This window comes from Trachinotus anak, unplaced genomic scaffold (genome assembly GCF_046630095.1).
Source record: "Trachinotus anak isolate AG129_WGS33_773 ecotype Australia unplaced genomic scaffold, CSIRO_AGI_Tana_v1 ptg000021l, whole genome shotgun sequence".
NCBI classification, from domain to species: Eukaryota; Metazoa; Chordata; class Actinopteri; order Carangiformes; family Carangidae; genus Trachinotus; species Trachinotus anak.
In genome coordinates this window covers 29009076-29032412 of record NW_027273872.1, presented here as the reverse complement: position 1 = coordinate 29032412, position 23337 = coordinate 29009076, and the positions used below count along the sequence as shown (strand labels likewise).

At 44.3% G+C, this 23337-nt stretch overlaps 1 protein-coding gene across 1 annotated transcript in view; it reads left to right on the top strand.

Annotated features, from left to right (window-relative positions):
- The window catches only part of gfra3 (GDNF family receptor alpha 3), a 46400-nt gene extending 30858 nt beyond the window's left edge, over positions 1–15542 (top strand). The window contains exons 3-8 of the mRNA XM_071457587.1: positions 3206–3277; positions 4663–5017; positions 5857–5966; positions 6694–6828; positions 7985–8121; positions 13128–15542. Of these exons, the coding sequence (XP_071313688.1) occupies positions 3206–3277; positions 4663–5017; positions 5857–5966; positions 6694–6828; positions 7985–8121; positions 13128–13346 (1028 nt within the window). The 3' untranslated portion in view covers positions 13347–15542. The remainder of the gene's footprint in view (positions 1–3205; positions 3278–4662; positions 5018–5856; positions 5967–6693; positions 6829–7984; positions 8122–13127) is intronic.
- The last annotated feature ends 7795 nt before the right edge of the window (positions 15543–23337 follow it).

Genomic DNA, 23337 nt, shown 5'->3' with positions numbered 1-23337 from the left:
GTGTCATTACAATAAATATATAGCCTGGGATAGGATTTACATACATAAACACTTTACATGCCATTACATTCCTGATTGAATTTGTTCTCTGGAGTGTATTTCAATTATTTGAGGAACAAATGACTAGTCCACTCGTCAATCAAGACAAAAGCTACATCCAATCACATGAGGACTGTGGTTGACTTTCTGTCAGTCTCACCCTCGTCTCATCCTTCATCCTGTCCACATGATGAGGTGTCAGAGGCAGAGTGATAAGAAGAAACACCTGGATCATTAGATCATGTTACCTGTAGCCTACCTGAGCAGGTAGAGTGGATGTGGAGAGGAGTCTGATGAAACGTGCTACACGTTCTTGTGTAGCCTCATTTTACTCTGACTCACTCAGCTGTGTCTCAGAGGTGATGGTAACATTCAGGTGGAGCATGGTGAGACTCTGTGAGGTTCTTTGACTAGATTGGGACCCACAAAGCAGTGCAGAGGGTAGAAGTGAAAAATAAGTCTTTCATTTTAAATCCTGTAGGGAGTAGGGGAATAGGGCTGGTGACCGTGATGAATGATGATGGCAGAGGTTGGCATACAAACAGGAATCCATGGAGCAGGGCAGGAAAACCAAAATCCAGACAGGAACCACGAGACTAGGAAAAGCACAGGGAAACAAATTGAATCCGGAAAGTCACAGAGCAAAAAAGTCAGAGTTTGGCCATAGTGTTTAGAGCAACCTCAGTGTTTCCCACAGATCTGGGATATACTTGGCGGTGGTGGTGGTGGGGGGACCGTCTCCTCACGCCGTATTCCCTTAAAATAATTTGTGATGCTCATGTCTGTAAAATGCATGCGAGATGATAGTGAACTTAAGCTATAAACCTGCTCCTGTGTGATTTGACATGTCATGCAATCAAACATTTGTTGTTTTGAAGTCATAACATACACAGCTGTGTAGCCGGTCAGTCCCCTAAACTCTCCCTCATAGACCGACAAGGGTATATGGATTAAAACAGCTGCAACTTACCTTGCCTGCAACTCCTCTGGTCTACAATATTCAACTTCTGTCTTCTTCAGAATTGTATTTCTGCTGGAATGTATCTTCTCTAGTAAAACCTACGTCTCTTCAGTTAAAATGTGTTTCTTTCCCACTAGAATGTATCTCGCCAAGTTAAAATCATTAGTGGGCCATTGCAACATTTACGTGCAGAGTGTTTTATCAATATGATATGATTAGTATGATTAGTAGCCAGGGCTGGTTGGCAGTGGGGCAAAAAAGGTGTGCGATCACCAAACTTGTTTCTGAAAAGATCTTGTTGTGAACACGTAGGCTCCACTTTTCAAAACATAGACATTATTGCAGCATCCGTAGTCCCCCTTTTGAGCATTTTATTGATATTCTAGCTCAGAGTAAATTGACCAAAAAGAAACTGGAAGAGGGTCCTGCGAGCTTAAAACAACTGAATGGATCCATGCTAAACAAAGATGCGTATGACATGGGGCATTGTTTTCTTTCTTCCTTCCAATAAGGACTCGTTTCATTTTGATTTGAATAGCATATTGTCTGTAAGAAACTCAGCAGGTCTCATGTTCACCAGTGACAATCTCAACTGCTGAGCCAGCAGGGGCGTAATACTTCTATCGTACAGGCTACATGCGGACCACTGTAATAAAGTTCCACACTCACCGAACAAAGAGGAGCCTAGGCTACATGATAGTCACAGACAAGCCAACGTAAGCCAACGTTATGAGACACGGTTAAAGCAAAGGTAAGCTTACAGGGAGGCAACTTTTGAACAAATTAAAAACAAAGATAAATCTGTTTGCCAATTGTATTAGGTGAAATGCGTTGCCAATTATACTTGGGCAGCTGTCAATATACCAAGTAAAGTTTATGTGTGGGAAACCCTGGACATGACAGAACCACCTGACAGAATCACCTGACAGAACAACCTGAGTGAACCACCTGACAAACCACCTGAGAGAACAACCTGACAGAATGACTTGACAGAACCACCTGACAGAACGACCTGACAGAACAACCTTCAGACCACAGACCTGGTCTGTTCCTCAGACTACAGACCAGTTTTGTTCCTCAGACCACGCACACCAGGTCTGTCCCTCAGACCACTCAGACCAGGTCTGTTCCTCAGACCAAAGACCAGGTCTGTCCCTCCTCCTGCTGAAAACTGTGCAGTGTTCCTCATCTTATTTAACATATTTATATTTTTATATCTATTTGTACATACTATATCTCTATACTATATTATTTATCTTTTTAATTTTTTTTTTTTAGTGTTTGATATATTCATTTTACATTTATTTTGTACTGTGATCTGAGCTGAGCTGATCTGATCTGATGTGGTCTGGTGTCTGGTCTGATCTGGGGGTCTGGTCTGATGTGATCTGATCTGGTGTGGTCTGATCTGGTTTGGTCTAGTCAGGACTGATTTGGGGGATCTGATCTGATCTGATCTGGTCTGATCTGGCGGGTCTGGATTGGTCTGGTCTTATCTGTCTGGTCTGATCTTGTCTGATCTGATCTGATCTGGTCTGGTCTGGTCTTGACAGAGTTAAAGGACAGAGAGGTGAAGGTGATGTCGTACTGTCATTGTTGATGAGTCCTTCACTGACTCTGTGATGACCAGATCACCTGAACACTGACCAGTTTCCAGACGGCACCTTTCAGTTGGATCTATGACCAAACTACTTCCTATTGTAACGAGGTTGAGGAGTTCAGTGTCTCTCCTCTGTCAGATTTCAGGTTTCCCTGAAAAGACTCTTGATGACGGGAAGAAACGCTGAAATGTTTGAGCAGCTGCTTCATCTTCTCTGTCAGAGGTTTTACAGAGTGTAAATCATATTAGATGTTTTTTATTGGCTCTTCACTCCAGTTAGTCATCAGCTCTTTGTGCAGAGGTTTATGTCTCAGGTTCTGCAGCATTGGTTCTAGACTGGGTCAGGGTTTGTTTCCAGCCACCTTGTTTCCTCAGGGAAGATGTACAGTGTTCCACAAGGGTCAGTCTCTTCTGTTTTAGCTGTTTGATGTTTCCCAGAAGACTTTTCTAAAATGACCTGCGGTGGTGTTTGAACACCTTACCACCTTCACAGAGAACATGAGCAGTGTATCAGCTCAGCTGTGGAGACAGTATCACTGCTCGTGTTGGAGGGAGATCAGGTGAGCATCTCTGTCACTCAGCTGTTTGTGTCTCCTTCTCTCCAGGAGAGGATGAGCTAGAAATATCTCCCTATGAGGACACCCCAATGGATACTCGCATGGCATCTTTAGTGGCAGGTAAGACACACTCTGACACCCTGACACACACACACACACACACACACACACTCTGACACACACACACACACACACACACACACACACTCACACACACACACACACACACACACACACACACACACACACACATATACTTGTACTTCCATCTTTGTGAGGACACTCATTGACATAATGCATTCCCTAGCCCCTTACCCTAACCTTAACCATCACAACTGAGTGCCTAACCCTAACCTTAACCTAAACCTAATTCTAACCATAACTCTAAAACCAAGTCTTAACCCTCAAAATGTGATTTTAAGGTGTCTCAAAAAGTGAGGACCGGCCAAAATGTCCTCACTTTCCCAAAATGTCCTCACTCTGATAGTAAAATACTTTTTTTGGTCCTTACTGTGCAGCAAGTACAAGTACACACACACACACACACACACACACACACACACATACACACACTCTGACACACACATACACAGACACTCTGACACATAGACACACACTCTGACACACAAACAGTCCTTGTTATGATTTGAGTCAGTATCCATCACTGTCACACTTGGAGGATTAATAGCAGACGCTCTATAGTTCTGTCTCACCAGTCAAACAAATACACACCAGGATAACAGCTCAGTGAATCAATAACCTGAGACATGATAATCAGTACATATCAGTCAATACAGATACGGTGACTAGTGACCATGGGGACACTACTGTTGTCATCTCAGGACCTACATTTCATCCCAGGTTGTTCCTGTGGCCTCAGCTCAGTGGTGCTGGGTATTGTGGTATAGATTAGATTCATTTCTTTAACTAGTCTGGTTTTTGAAGTATTAGGAGCAGACTGGATGTGATGTAGGGTTTGAGCTGGATTTGACACCTGGACACTGCACCTCTGTGGAGCCCTAAGCAGTCAGTTATAGTGGGGCCAGAGGACTGGCTCACCAGTGTCTCGGTTGGTCCAACCTCTGCTGACCAGGTCATAGTGACGATTGATGTGAATGATCACAGAATCCAGACCCAAAAGACCGAGACTGTGACAGGTCACACGGTCTGAACAAATCCACCTGGATTCAGCCTGATTCTTTAGTTTCTTTGGTTTACTGTGCAAGCTGCTACCTTTAACCTTTCTGCTTCACTGTATTCTTATGATAATTGTTGTTGTTGTTACATTTACATTTACATTTAGTCATTTAGCAGACGCTTTTATCCAAAGCGACTTACAGAAAGGGGAACAATCAAGGTTAAGTGCGATAAGAAGTGTTAGCGCAGCAATAAGTGCTAGTGACGATTCTTTAAGTGTAGATTTGCTATATTTTGTTATATATATTGTTGATTGTTGTTATTTATTGTGTTTTTTTTGCTGACTCACCGTCTCCTCCGCTGCTCAGCCTCGTCTTTCATGCAACTGGACGGTGAGAACCAGTGCCTGAAGGCGGCACAGGACTGTGGCCTGTATGAGAAGTGTGGCTCCCTGCGGTCCGAGTACGTCCTGGCCTGCACCAAGCGGGTTCCCGGCTCCAACCGGTGCAACCAGCACAAGTGTCACAGGGCCCTGCGGCGCTTCCTGGAGCGGGTCCCTGAGGAGTACAGCCTGGGCGTACTTTTCTGCCCCTGCACCAACTCCCTGTGTGGAGAGAGGAGGAGGAAGACCATCGTACCCTCCTGCTCTTACCAGGACATGGAGGGACTCCAACCGAACTGCCTCCACCAGCAGAGTTTCTGTCGCCGTGACGACCTGTGCAGGTTGGTCCTGGAGCCAGACCGACATCTGAGTCTGATACTGTCTGTTGATGACAACATTTAAATGGCTGTAAAATGACATGAGTCTGTATCTGCTGCAGAACTGATAGGAGAGTTATGTAACTTTGCTTCCACAGAGCACAGCGTGTGTCTGTGCTTGTTTGTGTGAATAAATATTAATTATAGTCGTATGGTCGAGTCCTTCAATCTCAGCTCTGACCAGCTGTAGAGAACACCAGGACAGTGACCGGTGGAGGCTCTAAACTCTACAGATTATACTGATCACTGACAGCTCATCAGGTCAGACATAGTGACCTCAAGCTCAGGTAAACCTGAGCACAGGTGAGCATGACTCTCTGTTGTTAGAACTCTGTGGAGCAGACACTCAATGAGGTGGTGTCTCAGTTATCGTCAGGATGTAACCGACTGTAACTGAGGAGTCGTTACTCTGATCAGAGTGAGTCACATCAGTCAGTAGACATACAACATTAACTCCAACAGCGACAGAATCCCACTGACCTGAGGGTCGAAGTTCATCTGAACTGACCTGTGTCTGTTGCTGGTTCACTGTTACCAGGTCAGTGAGACTCAGGAGGGTCACATGATGAGAACTCCAGATTTATTAATTAATGTTTAATGTATGGGAGACAAAGTGTGACTTCTGTTCCCTCCAGTCTGAGGGAACAGAAAAACTATCAGAGAGAGAAAATCACTAAATATGTCAACACTTGTATGATACTAAAAAAAAAAAAAAAAAATCCCACATCCACTGAACCTGAACTGACTCAGGTCCAAACGTCTCCTCATGTGATCTTTGATGTTGGTGTTTGTGTCGTTGCCAGGTCCAGACTGGCTGATTTCCTCAGCAACTGCCAGCCGTCTCCTCAGATGGCCAGCGGCTGTCTGAAGGACTCAGCAGGCCTCTGCCTCCGAGCCTACGCTGGACTCATCGGTATGGGACACAACCGGGGGGGGTTACCTCACACTACTGAGTTAGTCTTTAAAAACCCTATAATATTCTCTGAGACCTGAAGGATAAATTGTAACAGAACACTGTGAAAACAGAACAGAGTCAACAACATCTGACCCTGATCACATTGGTGCATGTCGACATCATCCATATGAGACTACACTGTGGCTCATCTTTCCTTTTCAAACTCATGACTAAAGCCTCATTAAAGACAGAACATGTTACTTAACATCTCATTAAATCAAGCCCAAACCACTCACCAGATCCAGGATCAAACCAAGTCCACCATCCAGCCTGACCCTTGCTGGACCCCAGGCTGCACCTTCTTCTACAGGAAAAATAATCAGTTTTGTATAACTGGAGAAAAAACAGCTGTTCTCAGTGGATCAGCTGTAATTTCATGTAAAGAAGCTTTTTCGTCTGATCACAGACTGAATCTGCATTTCACTGTTACTGTTTCTTTAAGAGGTAAAAGTGGTCAAAAGGCTCCAGATTCTGTTTATCAGTAAACTGATGAAAACTCTATCTTTAACCTTAAAGATCTGATCTCACATCTTTAGGTTCAGGGTTTAAAGAGTCCACTAAAAAAACATAAATCAGCTCAAAGTTAAACCCAGAATAGAGTCTACATCTCTGAATCACTGTGATACAAACTCATTGATGTTGAAATCTGGTTTGTTTGGTGACCTTTGACCCCTGTGACCTGCAGGTACCATCATGACACCCAACTACATCAGCAACAGTTCAGCTGATGTGTCTCTGTGGTGCAGCTGTGAGGGCAGCGGGAACCAGTGGCAGGACTGTCTGAGGCTTAAGCGCATGTTCACCTATAACAGCTGCCTGCGTGAGTCTGAGCCCACACGCTCCACATCGTCAGACCAGATTCACATCAGTGAGGGTCATTAATGTTGAAACTGACTAATGACTGCAGGATCAGGTGTCAGAGGTTCATTTAGTCTCAGTCCAGCAGGAGCACACCTGATTATCACCTGGAGTGGCACCAGGTGGGCCCTGCTTTACCTGGGACCCCCTGCTGATTAGTCAGAGCACAGCTGAGTAAAACTCTACATGACACTCATCTGGGAAATGAAAGGTCACAGGTCACACACCTGAACCAAACCTGCACTCACAGACTGACCCACCTTTGTTTCACATTCCTGTTGTGAGATTTAGACAGAGCCAGGCCAACTGTGCCCTCCTGCTTTCAGTCGTTATGCTAAGCTAGGCTAACCACGCCAGACTCTTATCTCATCTTCACATAGGAAACAACCAGAAAAAATATTTAACCAAAATGATGAAACTTGATCTGATTCTGTGCATCAATTTGTCTAATTAAAAAAAAACCTACAAGAACAGAAGGAAATGATTTCCCATGATGCTCTGCTTGCCTTTCAGATGCTTTTCATAGCGAAGCAGCAGAGTATTTTGGGGGCTGTTTGAGGACTGCTGCTATCTTATTGTTTCAATAAAGCCTGTTTTAAATAATGCATCTGAAGACTAGAACAAATGTGTCACCACAGTGAAGCTCTGAGCTGCAGCTCAAAGGGAATAAATGAAGAATGACGTGGACATGATGAGTGTGTCTGGGTGGCTGCGACCTGCAGAGACGGAGCTGCACCTCTGTGTGTGTCAGCTACATGCTACAGCTTCAGCATTCATTAGAGTCTCAGTGTGTGTGTGTGTGTGTGTGTGTGTGCAGCAGGAGGAGAGGAGCTGGAGGGTGAAGCCCCCCAGCTGTCACTCAATCACAGCGGCTGCCAGTCAGACTGTCGATACACACTCAGCTGTGATGTCCAAACACTAAAGTCTGGATCAATTCGTCGATGCACTTCCCATAAAGCTCTGAGATTTATCCAGCTGCCGACAGCTCTGACAATAAAGCTGCCAAATAGATGTGAAGGTTTATGCTCACTCAGCTGCAGCACGCACACACATACACACACACACACACACACACACCCATCCACACACAGGGAGTGATGGGCTGTGTCTCCGTGCAGGTAACTCTGTCAGCTGGATGGGGAGCCCCGGCTCCCTGCCGGCAGACCTCACCCCCCCTCCGGCTCCCAGACCCTCCCCGTTGGTTCAGGAGGATGAGCTGCTGAGAAACAACCACCTGCCTGAGCACAACAACATCGTGAGTACACTTCATCATCATCATCATCATCATCATCAATAAGAGATGCTGCTAATTATTCTCCTGATTAATCGTCTCATCATGAAACGTCAGAAACAGGACCACATTGCTCACTTTGCTAACATGGTGTTTATCATGCAATAACTGTCTGGGTTTAGCATGTTAGCATGCTAATAGCACAAAGCACAGCTGAGGCTGATGGGCACATTAGGTGTTTGGCACATTATCAAGTGTTATTAACAGTACGAAGATATTTAGTTTACAGTCATGTGTCATAAATACAACAACAGTCAACATACACAATAGTGATTTATTAATGAATCTACACAGTTTATTCTCATAGTGATCAAAGGCTGAAAAATAAAATCAGCTGTAAAACTGATGAATAAAGTCCTTAACATGCAGAATGTGATCTAATGGTTTACTGTCATGTATTTCACACTATTATCAAATGAAATGTGATCGTAATGATGACAGAATATTATTGATCATAGGGTATGTAGTAATTTCATTAATTGAGTGTGGAATATTAACAGTTTCAAGGTAATGCCATTGGCAGGCTTATACAGTGAAGGAGCAGCAGGAAGTGCTGAGAATCTCAGGCTAATAACAGATTAGCATGAGGCTGTAATAATACTGGATCTAAAAATGGCGTCCATTCATTCTAAAACGAATTTCTCGCCTGGCACATACGCCAAAAATGTTTCTGTCTTCCGGGTTACTTCTGTGTTATGTGGCCCATAGAGACTGTGCAGTAGTGTCACTCTCATCGTTCCTTTGGACATTGAGAGCGAGCGAACAACGTTCTTGATCTGGCACTGCACGTTCATGAGTGCTCTGCTAGAGGACTTGGATGAGTAATAAGACTTCTACAGGACTGGCCTGGGGCTTGAGACCACGGATTTATACAAATGTCAACAGCAACAAACAGTGAAGATAATGTTCTGATAAGTAAGGTGGTTTTAAACCCGACAGTCGTTGATATCGCTGGTAATTCACGTGTAAAGAGTTCATTTATTGTTGGTGTTAGAGGGAAACGTGTCAACATTCAGACTGAAGCTTTAGAGCCTAAAGTCACATTGGAATCAACATAAAAAAATCATAACCAGGCAGAGTTTAAATAGTCTTTTAGGCATTTTTAAGACATAGATGCTGTATGTAACAGACAACTACAACTCATCAGATAAAGCTATTAAGTTTTCCTTCACTCATTGAAAAGCATATTTATACATCATGTCTTCTTTAAAAAAAACAAACAAAAACAAAACTGTGCAGTGCTGTAGTGATGCTTTATGTCCTTTACAAAGATTAAAACCCCATGGCTTAAAAATGTAGAATAGAAAGATTGATATTTGGCTGTGTGCACAGCTGGAGGTTTCCTGTTAAAAGTTTTACAGACCTCTCTTTTACTATTGTGGTCTATGGGAAAAATGCTTTTTGGGTTGCAGGGGATTTTTCTCTGCAATACCACGAGTGGCCACTGGAAAAAATTGGCTGCAAGGCTGTGCGGCGGCGCCGTATCCAGGTCTTATAATACATCCATGGCAATAACACACAGCTCTGAGTAGACAACACACTAATACAGGTTCGCTACACCTGCCTCATCAGAAACTACACAAGCATACTGAAAGGGTGTATATGGATATGTAAAGCATCTCCTGTTAGCAGCTCCTTATAGACTCTGGCTCCAATTGGCTCGGATCAGGGTCAGAACCCTAACCCTAGAAAGACAAACTCGACTGTTAGTTGAAAGAGGTCAGTCAGCTTTTATTAGCAGGGTCACCTGTGTGTGTTCAGATGTGAACTCACACACAAGGACCAGGGTCCAAACTCAACTGTGAGCAAACAAATGTTCAGACTGTTCTGACTGTGTCTGTCTAATTGGTCTCTCCCAGCCAATCAGCCTTCAGTCTGCAGCACACAGTCGAGTCTTGGCCCTGAAGTGTTCTGGTCTCAGTCCTGTTGGATGACGTTTGTGTCTGCAGCTCAGCGATGTGCAGACAGTAACACACTCACACACACACGCAGTCAGAGCCTCAGCTCTGGGCTGCCCTTCGTCCACACTGACCATTAAATGTGGTCCAATCCAATCCTGGTCCTGGCTACTGTAACCTTGGCCAGACAACAGTCTGCTGTGACTGTGGCTCCCTGGCTCCCAGCATGCCTCACTGCCAGAGATAATCTGGGCCTCCAGACAAGAGGGGATTCCAACTAACTCTCCTCCGCTCTCTCTCTCTCTCTCTCTCTCTCTCTCTGTCCATCTGTGTCTCTCTCCCAGTGAGCGGATTAGATGAGGTGTTGGTTAGAAGCTGAGCATCAGTCAGGCTTCATTAGTATGAATTTATTCAACACCATATGTCTCCTCTATGCCCAAATCCCTCTCTTCCCTCCTTACTTTCTTCTCCTTCTCCTTCTTCCTTTCCTCAGCTCCTTCTTCCTTTCCTCAGCTCCTCCATCCTACCTTTTGTTCTTTTACTCGTTCGCTCAGTTCATTCAGTGTTACATCTTCCCCTCCTGCTCCCCCACCATCCATACCTGCTCCACATCTCATCTGTCCTTCACTCAGCAGTGTGTCTTGTCTCTCCAAGGAGCTTTTGCTTGTTTCTCTAAAGTGATTTTTCCAGAATTTGAAAGGTTCAGAGTCTCTGCAGCAGCAGAGGAAATCTGTCACATTCAGAGGCACAGACGAGCTCTTTGTTTTCACTGTTTCACTTCTACAGTCAAATGTGTAGGGAGGGGGATGTTAACGTCATTTTACAGCCTGTTACTATCGTCATTTGCAGAGATGTTCATATTTGTTTTGAGCTTTATCAACAGAGTGCTGGGCAGCCAATCGGAATGCAAAAATCATATTCATTTGAGTATTAAAAAAACCGACAGCCTATTTGTTAATGTTCCGGTCATTGTGTAAAAACTGGGAAAACATAATAATTAGTAGACTGTATTTACAATCTATAATATAATTTATAAGTATCTTTACAACCTTGTTTTTACCTGGTATTAACGGGATCTGTGACGTCTGACCATTTTATACCTGGTATTGATAACCTTTTTTGATCTTGTTTGAATCTCAAAATGCAAAATTCAAATGCATTCAAATCATTCCAAGTGGTAACAGGATGGTGCTCGTATCCTGAGTTGATGTACAGGTAGTTTGTTGTCAGGTGAAGGTGGTTTACCCTGATGATATCCACCTGCTGTTCACTGTGGCTCCACTTGTTCCCACATTGTCTGTTATTGGACTATATGTTGGGGTCAGCCCCCATCAGTCCTCCAACTATACACTAGCTCAGCGTCAGTTTAAAGGAGCTGTATGTTAGTTGTTCTGTTGCTACATAGCTAACGTTAGCATTGGCAGCTGTTTACTCACCAGTCTAGAAGAAACGTTGTAAGTTCAGCATCAACCTTCATTCTTTACTCACCAACATCTGTCTCCAGAGGTGGAGACAAACACCAGTGTTAACTTTACTGAAGTTAGCATGCTAACAGCTAGCTCCGGCCCATCTCCTCACTGTAGCCTCCAGTCTATCCTGAAGACGTATCTGCTCAGAGGATGTGTTATAACCTCTGGTCTTACAAAGACAACGATGGATGAAGCTGTTGATAAAACTGGCAAGTAAACAGCTGTTGATGCTAACGTTAGCTATGTAGCAACAGCAAAACTTAAATAGAGCTCCTTTAAAAGACCAAGTATGTCCTGTTCACTCCAGTTATCTTCAAAGAAACATGAACAGTGTTCTTCAGTCTCCCTCACCAGTCACTTATAAAAGCAGCAGATCAAAGGATAAAAGACAGAGACAGATCAAACTGGAGGAAAAAAGGTTTAATTTCTTTAACTTTTCATCTTTGATGACAGTACATGACACAGACTGGAATCTGTGTCACTACTGATGAACAAAATTAGGGAGAAGAACCTACCCATGATCCATCTCTGCAGCCTGAAGGCAGGACATCAGCTGTGTTTGCAGCTCCTGCAGCTCCTGCAGCTTTTGCAGCTGCCCCAGCTCCTCCTGAATGGCTAAATCTGAAAAAAAGACAATTTTAAAGCAGGTCTAGGTTCTATATTAATACTGTGAAAGTATTAAAGCCTCAGTCCACAGAGAAATGCAGACAGCCTGTATTCAGAAACTGAGCCTTAAAATGAGCTGTCAGGACTTCTGGAACTTTGTGATGTCACCACAAAACAGTCATCGACCCTCAGCCACGCCCCAAGCACTGCCCACCTGAGCCAACCATCCAATCTTAAAAGGCTCTGCCCCCTAAGTTGTAATATTTACCCCCCTGGTCACCGGCGACTAGTTTAAAGCTCGTGCAAAGCAGCGAAACAAAATATATGATGATATAAATGTTGAAACTTTTGTCAGCATTGACATGATGCACACCGCTTAGCTTTCAGGTCTGAAATCTCAGGTCTTCTGTCCTAACGAATGAGTGAGCTAAGTAACCTTTACTCTGCCTAGAGACAACGACAAACAAAAGATCTGATTGGATAACTGTTTATATTATGAAATATTAAGGAGAAGCTCAGAGTTCAACAACCTGTTGTTACTAGAGAGAGAGAGAAGATCTAAGACTACACTGAGATGGTTTTTGGTTCTTCTTGGATATCAACACTTCAGATGAAACACTGGGGACCTTTAACATGAATGTGACAGAGGTCTTAGACTGTGTGCTTTTATTAAGACACCAGTTCTTCCTTCTTGTCCAAATAAATAAAAACTTCCTTTTCCTATGGTTTTTTAAAAGATTTTTTTCATTGTTTCGACAGGAAGTCGGGACAAGCAGTTTTCATGATGAATCTGTGCTGGTTTGTTCTTCAGAGCAAAACTCACAGATTATTTTTCAACATATGAAAAATAATAAATTCTGTTTGATCATTTCAGTTGAAATTTGACTCATCATCTGCAGACACATCTCTAATAAACTGATAATCTATAATCAGATCTGATGATCAGTTTGATCAGTGGAATGTGAGGATGGTCACAGATCTTCTGTCTCCCTGCCAGGTGGTGGAGAGCAAGGAAGAGGAGGATCTGACACAGACAGAAGAGGAGGAGGGTGAGGAAGGTGGCCAGTTCGACATCATCCCTCTGTACTCAGAGAGGGCAACTGTCTCCAACCTGGGCTCCTCAGGGACCGGGGTGGCCCCGAGCTTCAACACCGGCCCTGCTAAACCCACTCTACTGCTGCTCCTGCTCCTATCGGCCTCATTCAGCTGGGGCTAAAGCGAGCACACACACACACGTGCACACACACACACACACACACACACACACACACACACACACACACATACACAAACACGCTCACATGTGATGGACCCTCCTGGACTGATCGCTGTAAACAGATATCATCGTGGAGACCTGGACTTCACCTTATGTCAATACCATCCTTTCAGTCATTCCCTTCCTACCTTGCTTCCTTCCCTCACTCCGTTGCAGACGGCTCCTTGGTCGACCCGGTATGACTGCAGTTGCAGGAGAGTGAGCTGTGCAGGGCGTGTGCATGCTGCCGTCAGCCAGTCAGCTTCATGTAGATATTGACATCATAGACAGTATGTTAGTGTGAGCGGCTCACTCAGGTGTTAGCATGCAAACATCATCCAGGTGAGTCAGACACTGACTCACAGGTGAGGTTGTGTTGTTGCTGTGTCATGTTTCTCACATCAGACTGATCAGAAACAACAACACAGTCAAACTCTGACTCCGCCTCCTCTCTCTGAGAATATGTTTCAATACACCAAGATGATCAACTGATCAGAAGCGTCCAATCAATAACTCTTCTCTAATGGGGGGGTAGTCCTTCAGAGATCCCTCCTCAGTCCTGATTCCTCTCTCCTCTCCTCTCACTCCTCACTGCTCACTGCCGCTGCTTCCCCCGTGTGAAAGGGTTCTGTTGAAGCAACAGTTCGTCAGCAGGATGATGACATCACCTCTGAGGAGCCAACCTGCTGCTTCACTTTAATGTTCCCAAAACATCTGTAACATCTGTGTTAGCATGCTAACAGTTAGCATGCTAACAGCAGCCTGTGAGGACACTGACTGTAAAATACTGAACTTCTCTAAACAGAAAGTGATTGAGATGTTTAACGTGTTGATGGACGATGGCTTGCCCCTGATGTGGAGACTGTGTTAGGTCACCTGACATCAGAGTGATGCTGATGTTTAGGTGCTGCCACAGTGAATGACAGATCACACACTCGTCTCTGTTGTTTAATGAATAGCATGTGCTGAGTGTGTGCTGTGTGTGTTTGTGCCAAGTGTGTAATGTGTGTGTTTGTGTGCTGGGAGCCAGAGACTGCAAAGAACACTGGGTAAAGCTTTCTGTTATAATATAAATCTTCACTTCATCGTTCCCTCCCACTCAAGCACACACACACACGCACACACGCCTCCACCTGCCATGTATTTAGCCGATGCAGCTCTTGCTTTTATTGCTCCGTCCCTGTCTCCCTCCCCACTGACTCAGGACCACGACCAGGACCCAGGCTGCCATAGGCACTGATATGAATAATAAAAACAACACAACAGAAACAATGAAACAATATGAGCTCTAAAACAGCAGAACAAATCAAATAACTCCGCATAAGGCAAAAACACACGGAGACAAAACGACCAGCGTTAGAGAGAGAGAGAGAGAGAGAGAGATGGTTGGGGGCAAAGAGAGAAAGGGAGAAAGAGGGGGAGAGATGTACAGAGGAGAAATGAAGAACAAAATAAGGCCATGTCTTTGTGCATTTGATGTTTTACTTGTTTAGAATTGGGGGCTAATAATCAGACCCTGACATCATCTCTTTATCATCTGACAGGCTCCTCCTGGGGGGAGGGGTGGTGGTTGGGTGGGTAGGTGGCGGTGGTCGGGGGTATCAGTATAGTGACAACAGAAAAACCCCAGAGCAGTGAGCAGAGAATGATCAGCTCCTGATTCTCTGTGTCTTATAAATCTTCTGCTGACACTAATGTTTTTCTTCCTCGTTCCTTTATTTTTTGAGAACGTAAAATTAACCTCATCTGCGCGGGGGGGGGGGGCTGTGCTTCCTGAAGCTGCTGAGGTCACAAACTACAAAAGAAAAGAAAGGATGAGTAGAGAGAGAGAGGGGACAGGTCTGTAGTGAACTTTAACCTCCGCTGTGAAGAACTGCTAAGAAACACAAAGACCTACACACGTGTGTGTGTCCCTCAGTGAACTCACCTGGTGTCTGACACTGATGAGGAGTGTGTCCTCAGTAATCAGGCTGATCTAACAGACTCTGATTACAATGAAACATTCATTTATTGTAATGACTCATCAGGTGTTTCATTATATAGACGCAAGTCCTGACAGCTGTGTAAAGGTTATAGACGCAGGTCCTGACAGCTGTGTAAAGGTAAAACACAAGTTCTACATGTTGTCAATAAATCTCATGAAATGACTGAAACAGACGTGAGAAGAGGTTCTTGTGTCTGTGACTCATCCCCTTTCAGAAACACACACACCTTCCTTCATCACCATGAACACACAATCATTCTAACTCAGTCCCACACACATTGTCCTGCTGCTACAAAAACTCACTACAGCACCAAATGTGGATTAATCCGCTGCTGAAAATAGTCCCCAACAAAAGCCCTGTTTCTTGCTGTTAAAAAAAGTACAGTGAGCAGTTACATGCTGACCCTGCTGCTTTTGTTCTCACTTAATGGCGGGGGGGGGGGGGGGGTCACTTCAGGGATGTACATTATGGTAATTAAACATAATGTACCTTTCAACACTTTGACACAATGGTGGTGTGAACCAGTCTACATCTTGTTTTTGAAATGCTCACAGGAAGTACTCACAAGAAGTGAGTTTGTATTAACACGTAATGCTGTAACATGGCTTCGTACTAAAATCTAGCTGAGACCAGTTCTACAAATCAAACAGAGGAGTCAGACATAAAGAACTGCCTCTGATAAGAGTCTGTTACCTGCTGGGACTGGATTTAGTATTTTGACACCTGGTCACACCTGGCTACACCTGGTTACAGCTGGTCACACACACATGGTCACACCTGGTCACACACATCTGGTCACACCTGGTCACATCTGGTTACACCTGGTCAGTCATCTCCAGTCCACTCTGGCTGACATGGATCCAAACAAATCATTTGGTTAACAACCAGATTAACTCTCTACTAACTAGCAGTTAGCAAGCCAGGCAGCTTATAGCTTGGCCTGATAAGTCCTATCATGTTCCTGGTTAGCTAGCGGTTAGCTACATGAGCTAACTAGTTATGTCAGTTAGCCTCAGATAGCTACACTCAGCCTTTAGACATCAGTGATACCTCCTACAGACAAAGATGGCTGACGTTAGCCTGAAACACATGAATGTCACAGATAAAATGTGACCCAAAGGTTGTCATCGAAGTGGGGGTGCACATGGAGACTGATGGACACCCCTCAGAAGCTCAGTGGTCTGATTACTCTCCTGCTGCTCACAGGAGTGTCCACTTCCACCTGGCATCCACCTGTAGGCTCTGAGTCCACCTTCCAACTGGGTCCAGTCCGGGTCCTGTCCACTCACTCTGAGCTTCATGTTTCCTTGTGGTCAGTGAATGTCTCAGTCATCATCATTATCATCATCATCATCATATCATATCATCGCTGCACATGTGTCAGCTGACTGAATTACATCTGAGGTGGAGATATCCCTCCTCCTCAGCCCTGCTCCCACCTCCTACCACCCAATAGTAGGGGTTAATTGAGGTCACCAGGGGAGTGCAAGCATGTGATTGACGGGGCCAGCGGGGGCCGGCCCTTTATGTTCACCATTGTTCATCGTAATTGTTGTCTCAGCTGTTTGTCATCCAGACAGATGGAGAGAGAGAGAGAGAGAGAGAGCAAGAGAGAGAGAGTGGACACCAGTGATTTACATTAATATGTAGTGAAATAAACAAGTGGAGAATCCATGCATTAAATCAACCTAGGGGCAGGCGGACGGGGGTGGGGGGCTCCAGGTCGAGGTGTGTGTGTGTCCATGTGTGCTTGGAAAGAAGCATCTTTTATCGTTATATTACTGTTATTTACACACAGGAAAGTGCATGCACACACACACACACACACAAAGACACACACAAAGACACACACCATGTCAGATTGGAGCATCTAGTGTGTCTGCTTTCTCTCTCCAGTATTTTAGTATTCTAATCCATCATTGGCCTGACATGGGGAAGCTTCCCCCCCCTCTCCATGCTGCTGCAAATAAACCACATCCAAACACAAGATAAAGACGGAGCTGGGGGAAAAACAAACTCCACAGCAGGGAGAGCTTTATCCACAGAGATAAAGTGGTGGAATAAAGCAGCGACAAAGAGATACAGAGGAAGTGGAAAAGATGGAAAGAGAGGGAGAATGTTGGGATGGAGCAGAGGCAGAGAAAGAGGGGGAAGGGGTGGAATTGGAAGTGGGAAAAGCAGGGGAGGAGAGGAAAATGAAGGCAGAGAGGAGAGGGGAAGGGGGGGGGGGGAGATAGAGACGCGCGCGCGTGTGTGTGTTGCAGTGTGTCCCTGCTCCATTTCACACTCTGTAGGTCCCAAAGCATCAGTGCTCAAAGACTCACACACACACTCACAGACACACTCAAAGCCTCTGTCCTTTTTCAATTTCCAATTCACTCTCACACACACACACACACACACACTGTCACTGAAGTCCTGGACTTCTCTCCGCTGTCAGTCACAAACATGATGTCCTCCAAAACATGTCAGTGTGTGTTTGAACAGCTCTGCTGAGGTCACATGGTGCAGTCACTGGTTGTGTCTGAAACATAGACTGTATTTATTCCCTCCTCCCTCCTCACTGTCCAGACAAGTCTATGTAGAGGACAATACACTGAGCTCATCAGTGAAAATGAAAAACACTTTCAGACTCTACATTGGTAATCTCTGAATCGTTTTTCTGTCTTTCACCACAAGCGCAGTGCATGATCGTATATATTGTTGGTTAGTGACCATTGGTTGTACACAACTTTTTATGATGCATTATAGGATATTGTGAGTCACTATATAGGGTATAATAATTCTCACTGTACATTCAGACAGCACTACAGAGTGGTGAACCCACTGTATTGTGGACTATAGAGAGAGGAGTGAGTGATTTCAGACACAGTCAATGTGAGGCTTCTACAGCTGCCATCAGAGTATCAGGTCACCGTTGACTGATACTGAGGGAAAAGCAGCAACAATGTGTTTCATATTCTGAACTTTCCTTTGTTGTTACAACTTCTTTTCTCAAATATTTAAACTTTATTCCTGAAATGTCAGACATGTTTCATTACCAGTGGTCACACAACAACCAGTGTGACTGTGTTTTATCATGGTGCTTAACCTTCTAACTGGGCATTTATGTCATGTTTGTGACATGTTAGCCTCGTTTAATAAAACATACTGGAAGCAGGAGAAACTGCTAGATGAATGTTAGCTGCTAGCGAACTGCTAGATGAATGTTAGCTAGTAGCTAACTGCCAGATGAATGTTAGTTGCTAGCTGACTGCAAACTTCAGGTTAACTGCTAGCTAACTGCTAAATGAAGGTTAGCTGCTAGCTAACTGCTAGATTTAGGTTAGATCTGTTCCCCAGCTTACAGCCTGTGTCTAAACCAGGCTGATCTACTGTGCCTGAACTGATGACCTTATCATGTGACTCTGGATAAGATAAATGATGATTGGTATAAATAAACAATGGTCCCCAGTTGCACTAATGAGATGATGCTAATGTTAAGAAAACACTAATAATGTAAAGTCATAACAATGTCCCAGTAACACAAAAACATCTGAGTCTGCTCATTAATCACCATAACTAGTCAACCAAACCAAGTTAAACCACTGAGTGAAGTTTTATTTCTTATGAATTAAACTTTTCACCCGTGTGAGGAAGAGTGTGTTGACTCTTCAGTCTGACTGTAGGTGGGTTTCAGCTCCTGTATTGTATCAGGACCTGTGTCTGTGTATCAGATGGTAAAAGGTGACAGAAGTAAACCATGTTCAGCAGCTGTGGTTATGGTTTTGGACAGAGACTTCTGACTAACATCTACTTAATCCAAACACTGGTCAAACACACAACCTCTCCCTTCTTGTCATACTGTGTTACGTGTTTGAAGCAGCTGTGTGTATCAGTCAGAGTCACACTGTATCAGACTCCTGGAGTCCACGAGTCCATCAGTCCACCAACTGGTGGACTGGTGGACAGGTGGACTGGAGGATTAGTGGACTCTCTCCTCTCTGAACTGTCTGAGACATGTTTCTCTTTGAAGGCTTTTTTTAGCAAGTTTTCTGAAGCTGACACAGATGCACACGCTCGTCACTGTCCTCATGCATTGCCAGGGTTACCCCCGTCTCCCCCCATCTGCCCCCGGCTGCTGCACCCTGGGTGATCCCTAAAGGTAAATGGAGCTGAATGATCTGTGGAGCTCTGATTCTTTTCAATCCTCTGACACCTGGCGAGGAGCCGGCAGCCATCTTGATCCTTCTTTTTCCTGCCTGACTGACTGAACCCGCTCCTGTCTCCTCCTCCACCTCTTATCCTGGCAGGTGCCTGGCTGAATGGGAGATCATCGCCATGGAGATTGAAAGGATGACACTCTAAACACACACACACACACTCAGTGATTGGATGAGAAGTTGTCCGCTGTCTTTCATCCTCTCTGTCAGATGGATGATGTCTCTGTAAACTTTTCTTTGGGCCCTGGGGCCGAGCAGGTGGAGATAAATGTCTCCACTTAGAGTATGTTGACAGAGGCTGAATCCCCCCCCCCCCTCCCCTCCCCTCCACGGGACGTGTCTGTGGCCCTGCATGAAATCTTTCTGTTGACCATTCTGTTGACCTTTGGCCCCTCTGGACTCCCCCCAACAGGAAACACACCATGCTTCTGCTATGTTCACATGTGAAGAATTAAATAAATGTAGGAGCTGACATTTCCATACCCCCACCTCCAGTGTTCTTTAATTTGTCTAACTCTAGATTTCTCTGATTCCTCTCTCTGTTGTTTATGACTCTGTGCTGCAGTAGCCTGGATCTGTGTTAAAGTGGTTACAGTCTCGCTTTGAGGTGTCCAGCTGTCTGTTTGTCCCCAGAGGCTCAGACTGTGTTTGAATGAGGCTTCAGTCTGTGTTAATGTGAAGCTCATCACTTTACCCTCACAGACTCTGTCATTTCAAATCCAGACACATAACAGGTAACTCTGTCACTTTTCAAACAGAACAAAATGACTAGTTTTACTTTTTTCTAATTTCCTGTTGGTGACTTCTGCTTCAGTCCCCTGGTTTACTCTCATCAGTGTCGTTTCCAGCTGCAGATGTTTTCAGAAAAGCTCTGATAAAGCCACTGCCCACTTCCTGCTCAGCAGACACACAGTCTGACTCCACTGTGTTCAGCAGCCAATCAGAGATGGGATGTTAGTGGAGTCAAAAATCATAGCTAAAAGAGGTTAATCAGAATCACCACTGAAAAGCAAAGATGATGATGATGCTTGCTGCCTGTATTTAGAATGTGTTTGCTAACATATTCACTGTATGAGATTTATTACGTGATAGTTTTGATGTTTGCAGCATTAGCAACAAAATAAGAACATCATCATCATTTTTTTATTTTATTAATTATTTAAGTTTTTGTTTGTTTTTATTTGGTATCCATTGACGATGGTGTCTACAGACCTCTGCATCACTGCTTCCATTAGAAAAGCTTGCGTGGTAATTGTGATGTTTTCACAGGATTGTGTCTCAGCTGTTGCAAAAGGAAGAGTTCAGAGTTAAAACATAATGAGAGCAGTGGACATAGAGACACAAGGGTGTGAGTGAACAGTGATGTATGAGATTTACAGCCTCACTAACTGTGGCTCTGACCAGTGAACACTGATGGATGACGACGACCAGTCAACATTTATATGCATCTGCCAAAGTCTGCATTTATCAAGTCTCAGTGTGGCAGAGTGATATTCACACTGGTTGCTGAGGGTGTTGGGTGCATGAACATATGGCCACAGTAATAAGCATGCACATACATAATGATGCACACGTAGTACACCGAGGGATCAGTGTCATTTAAATTGACTGTACAGACAGATTGATTTTCCCTCAGGCAGGAGTTTAAACACAGGACAGATTGTAGCCCACACAAATGGCCTGATATAAGCAAGATCCAGCCTCAGTGATAACATCTTCATGACTGCCTTCAGCTCACCATCAGCTCAGCTTCAGGTCAATGTCACATCACCATCAGCTCACCATCAGATCACCATCAGTTCAGCTTCAGGTCACCATCAGTTCACCATCACATCACCATCAGCTCAGCTTCAGGTCACCATCAGCTTACCATCAGTTCACCATCACATCACCATCTCATCACCATCACGTCACCATCACATCACCATCAGATCACCATTGGGTCACCACTGGATCAAAATCAGTTCACCATCGGATCACCATCACATCACCATCACATCACCATCTGCTCAGCTTCAGAGGAAACTCTTCTTCAGTTTCACAAACATAATTTGTCCTGTCACTCCTATTTATCAGCTGAGGAGCTGCACGTTCATGTTGGCCTGAGGTAAATAAATCAGGTTGAACCTGGATTTGTGTTAACTCCTATCTGCTCCTCGGCTCGTCAGCCTGCTGCCGTGGGAACAGCTCCTGTCACACTGTGACGAGAATGAGTCCAAGGGTGTTTTTAATAGAGGCTGTCAGTGTGGGACTGATGAAAACACACTGATATCTCACAACTCATTTGATGATGGCACAAAAGAAAACAAGCACATACACACAAACACACACACACACACACACACACACACACACACACACTTGCAGATATGTGGTTGTATTGTTACTCTTCCATTAATCATATTCACTGCCTTCAGTCTCTGAAGTGAGACTGTGTCAGTCAGCAGATACACAGGCATCTGAATGGAAGCTAAATCACAAACAGCAGCACAACCCCTGGACATTATATATATATATATATATATATATATATATATATATATATATACATATACATATGTATGTGTGTGTGTATGTGTGTGTGTGTGTCAGACTCACCAACACTGGACAGGTGAAGACCTGGTCTGAGGGATCTGGATTTCTCCTGAGGCAGCAGATGGTAGGGTCAGAGTCTGGATCCATGGACCAACCTGTCCAGATGGTGGTGGTGGTGTGATGGTGTGGGGATGTTTTCTGGACTCGCTTGGGGCTTAACACTAAACAGTCCTGGTCTGAATGTCTCAGTCTGTCTGAGTCTTGTTGCTGACCATGTTCATCATTCATGGCCACAGTTCACCATCTTCTAACGGCTACCTCCTGCATGATAATGCTCCATGTCACAAACTGGTTTCATCATCATGACACTGAGTCCAGTTCAGTCTCCATACCTGGATCCAGTAGGACCCTTTTGGGATGTGGCAGAACAGAAGACCTGTAGCATGAATGTGATGCAGTCATGTCAACATGGAGCAGAGTCTCAGAGAAAAGTTTCAACATCTGGTCCTTTAGATTCTTGTTTTGTTCAATATAAATTTCTATCTTTTGGCTTGTGACTTTTGTCTCACGTCAGTGATGAAGTAAAGTGTTTACTTTACTTCAGGGACATAAAAACCTGGATGACCAGTAATTTTTTACTCTTAAATTCAGACAAAACTGAAGTTATTGTAATTGACCCAAAACCCCTCAGAGATACACTATGTGATAATATACTGACTCTGGATGACATTACCTTGGCCTCCAGTGCTACAGTCAGAAACCTTGGTGTCATTTTTGACCAGGACTTGTCCTTTACTTCACATATAAAGCAAGTCTCGAGGACAGCCTTCTTCCACCTGCGCAATATTGCAAAAATCAGACCCATTCTGTGTCTAAAGGATGCTGAAAAGCTAGTTCATGCATTTGTCACCTCAAGACTGGACTACTGTAATTCTTTATTGTCAGAATGTCCCAAAAATTCAGTAAAAAGCCTCCAATTGATCCAAAATGTGGCAGCACGAGTACTGACAGGAATTAGGAAACGAGATCACATTTCTCCTGTGTTAGCTTCTCTGCAGTGGCTCCCTGTAAAATCCAGGATAGAATTTAAAATCCTCCTCCTCACCTACAAAGACATTAATGGTCAGGCACCATCATACCTTGGAGAGCTTATAGTTCCCTATTTTCCCAATAGGACACTTCGCTCTCTAAATGCAGGTCTACTTGTGGTTCAATTCAATTCAATTCAAT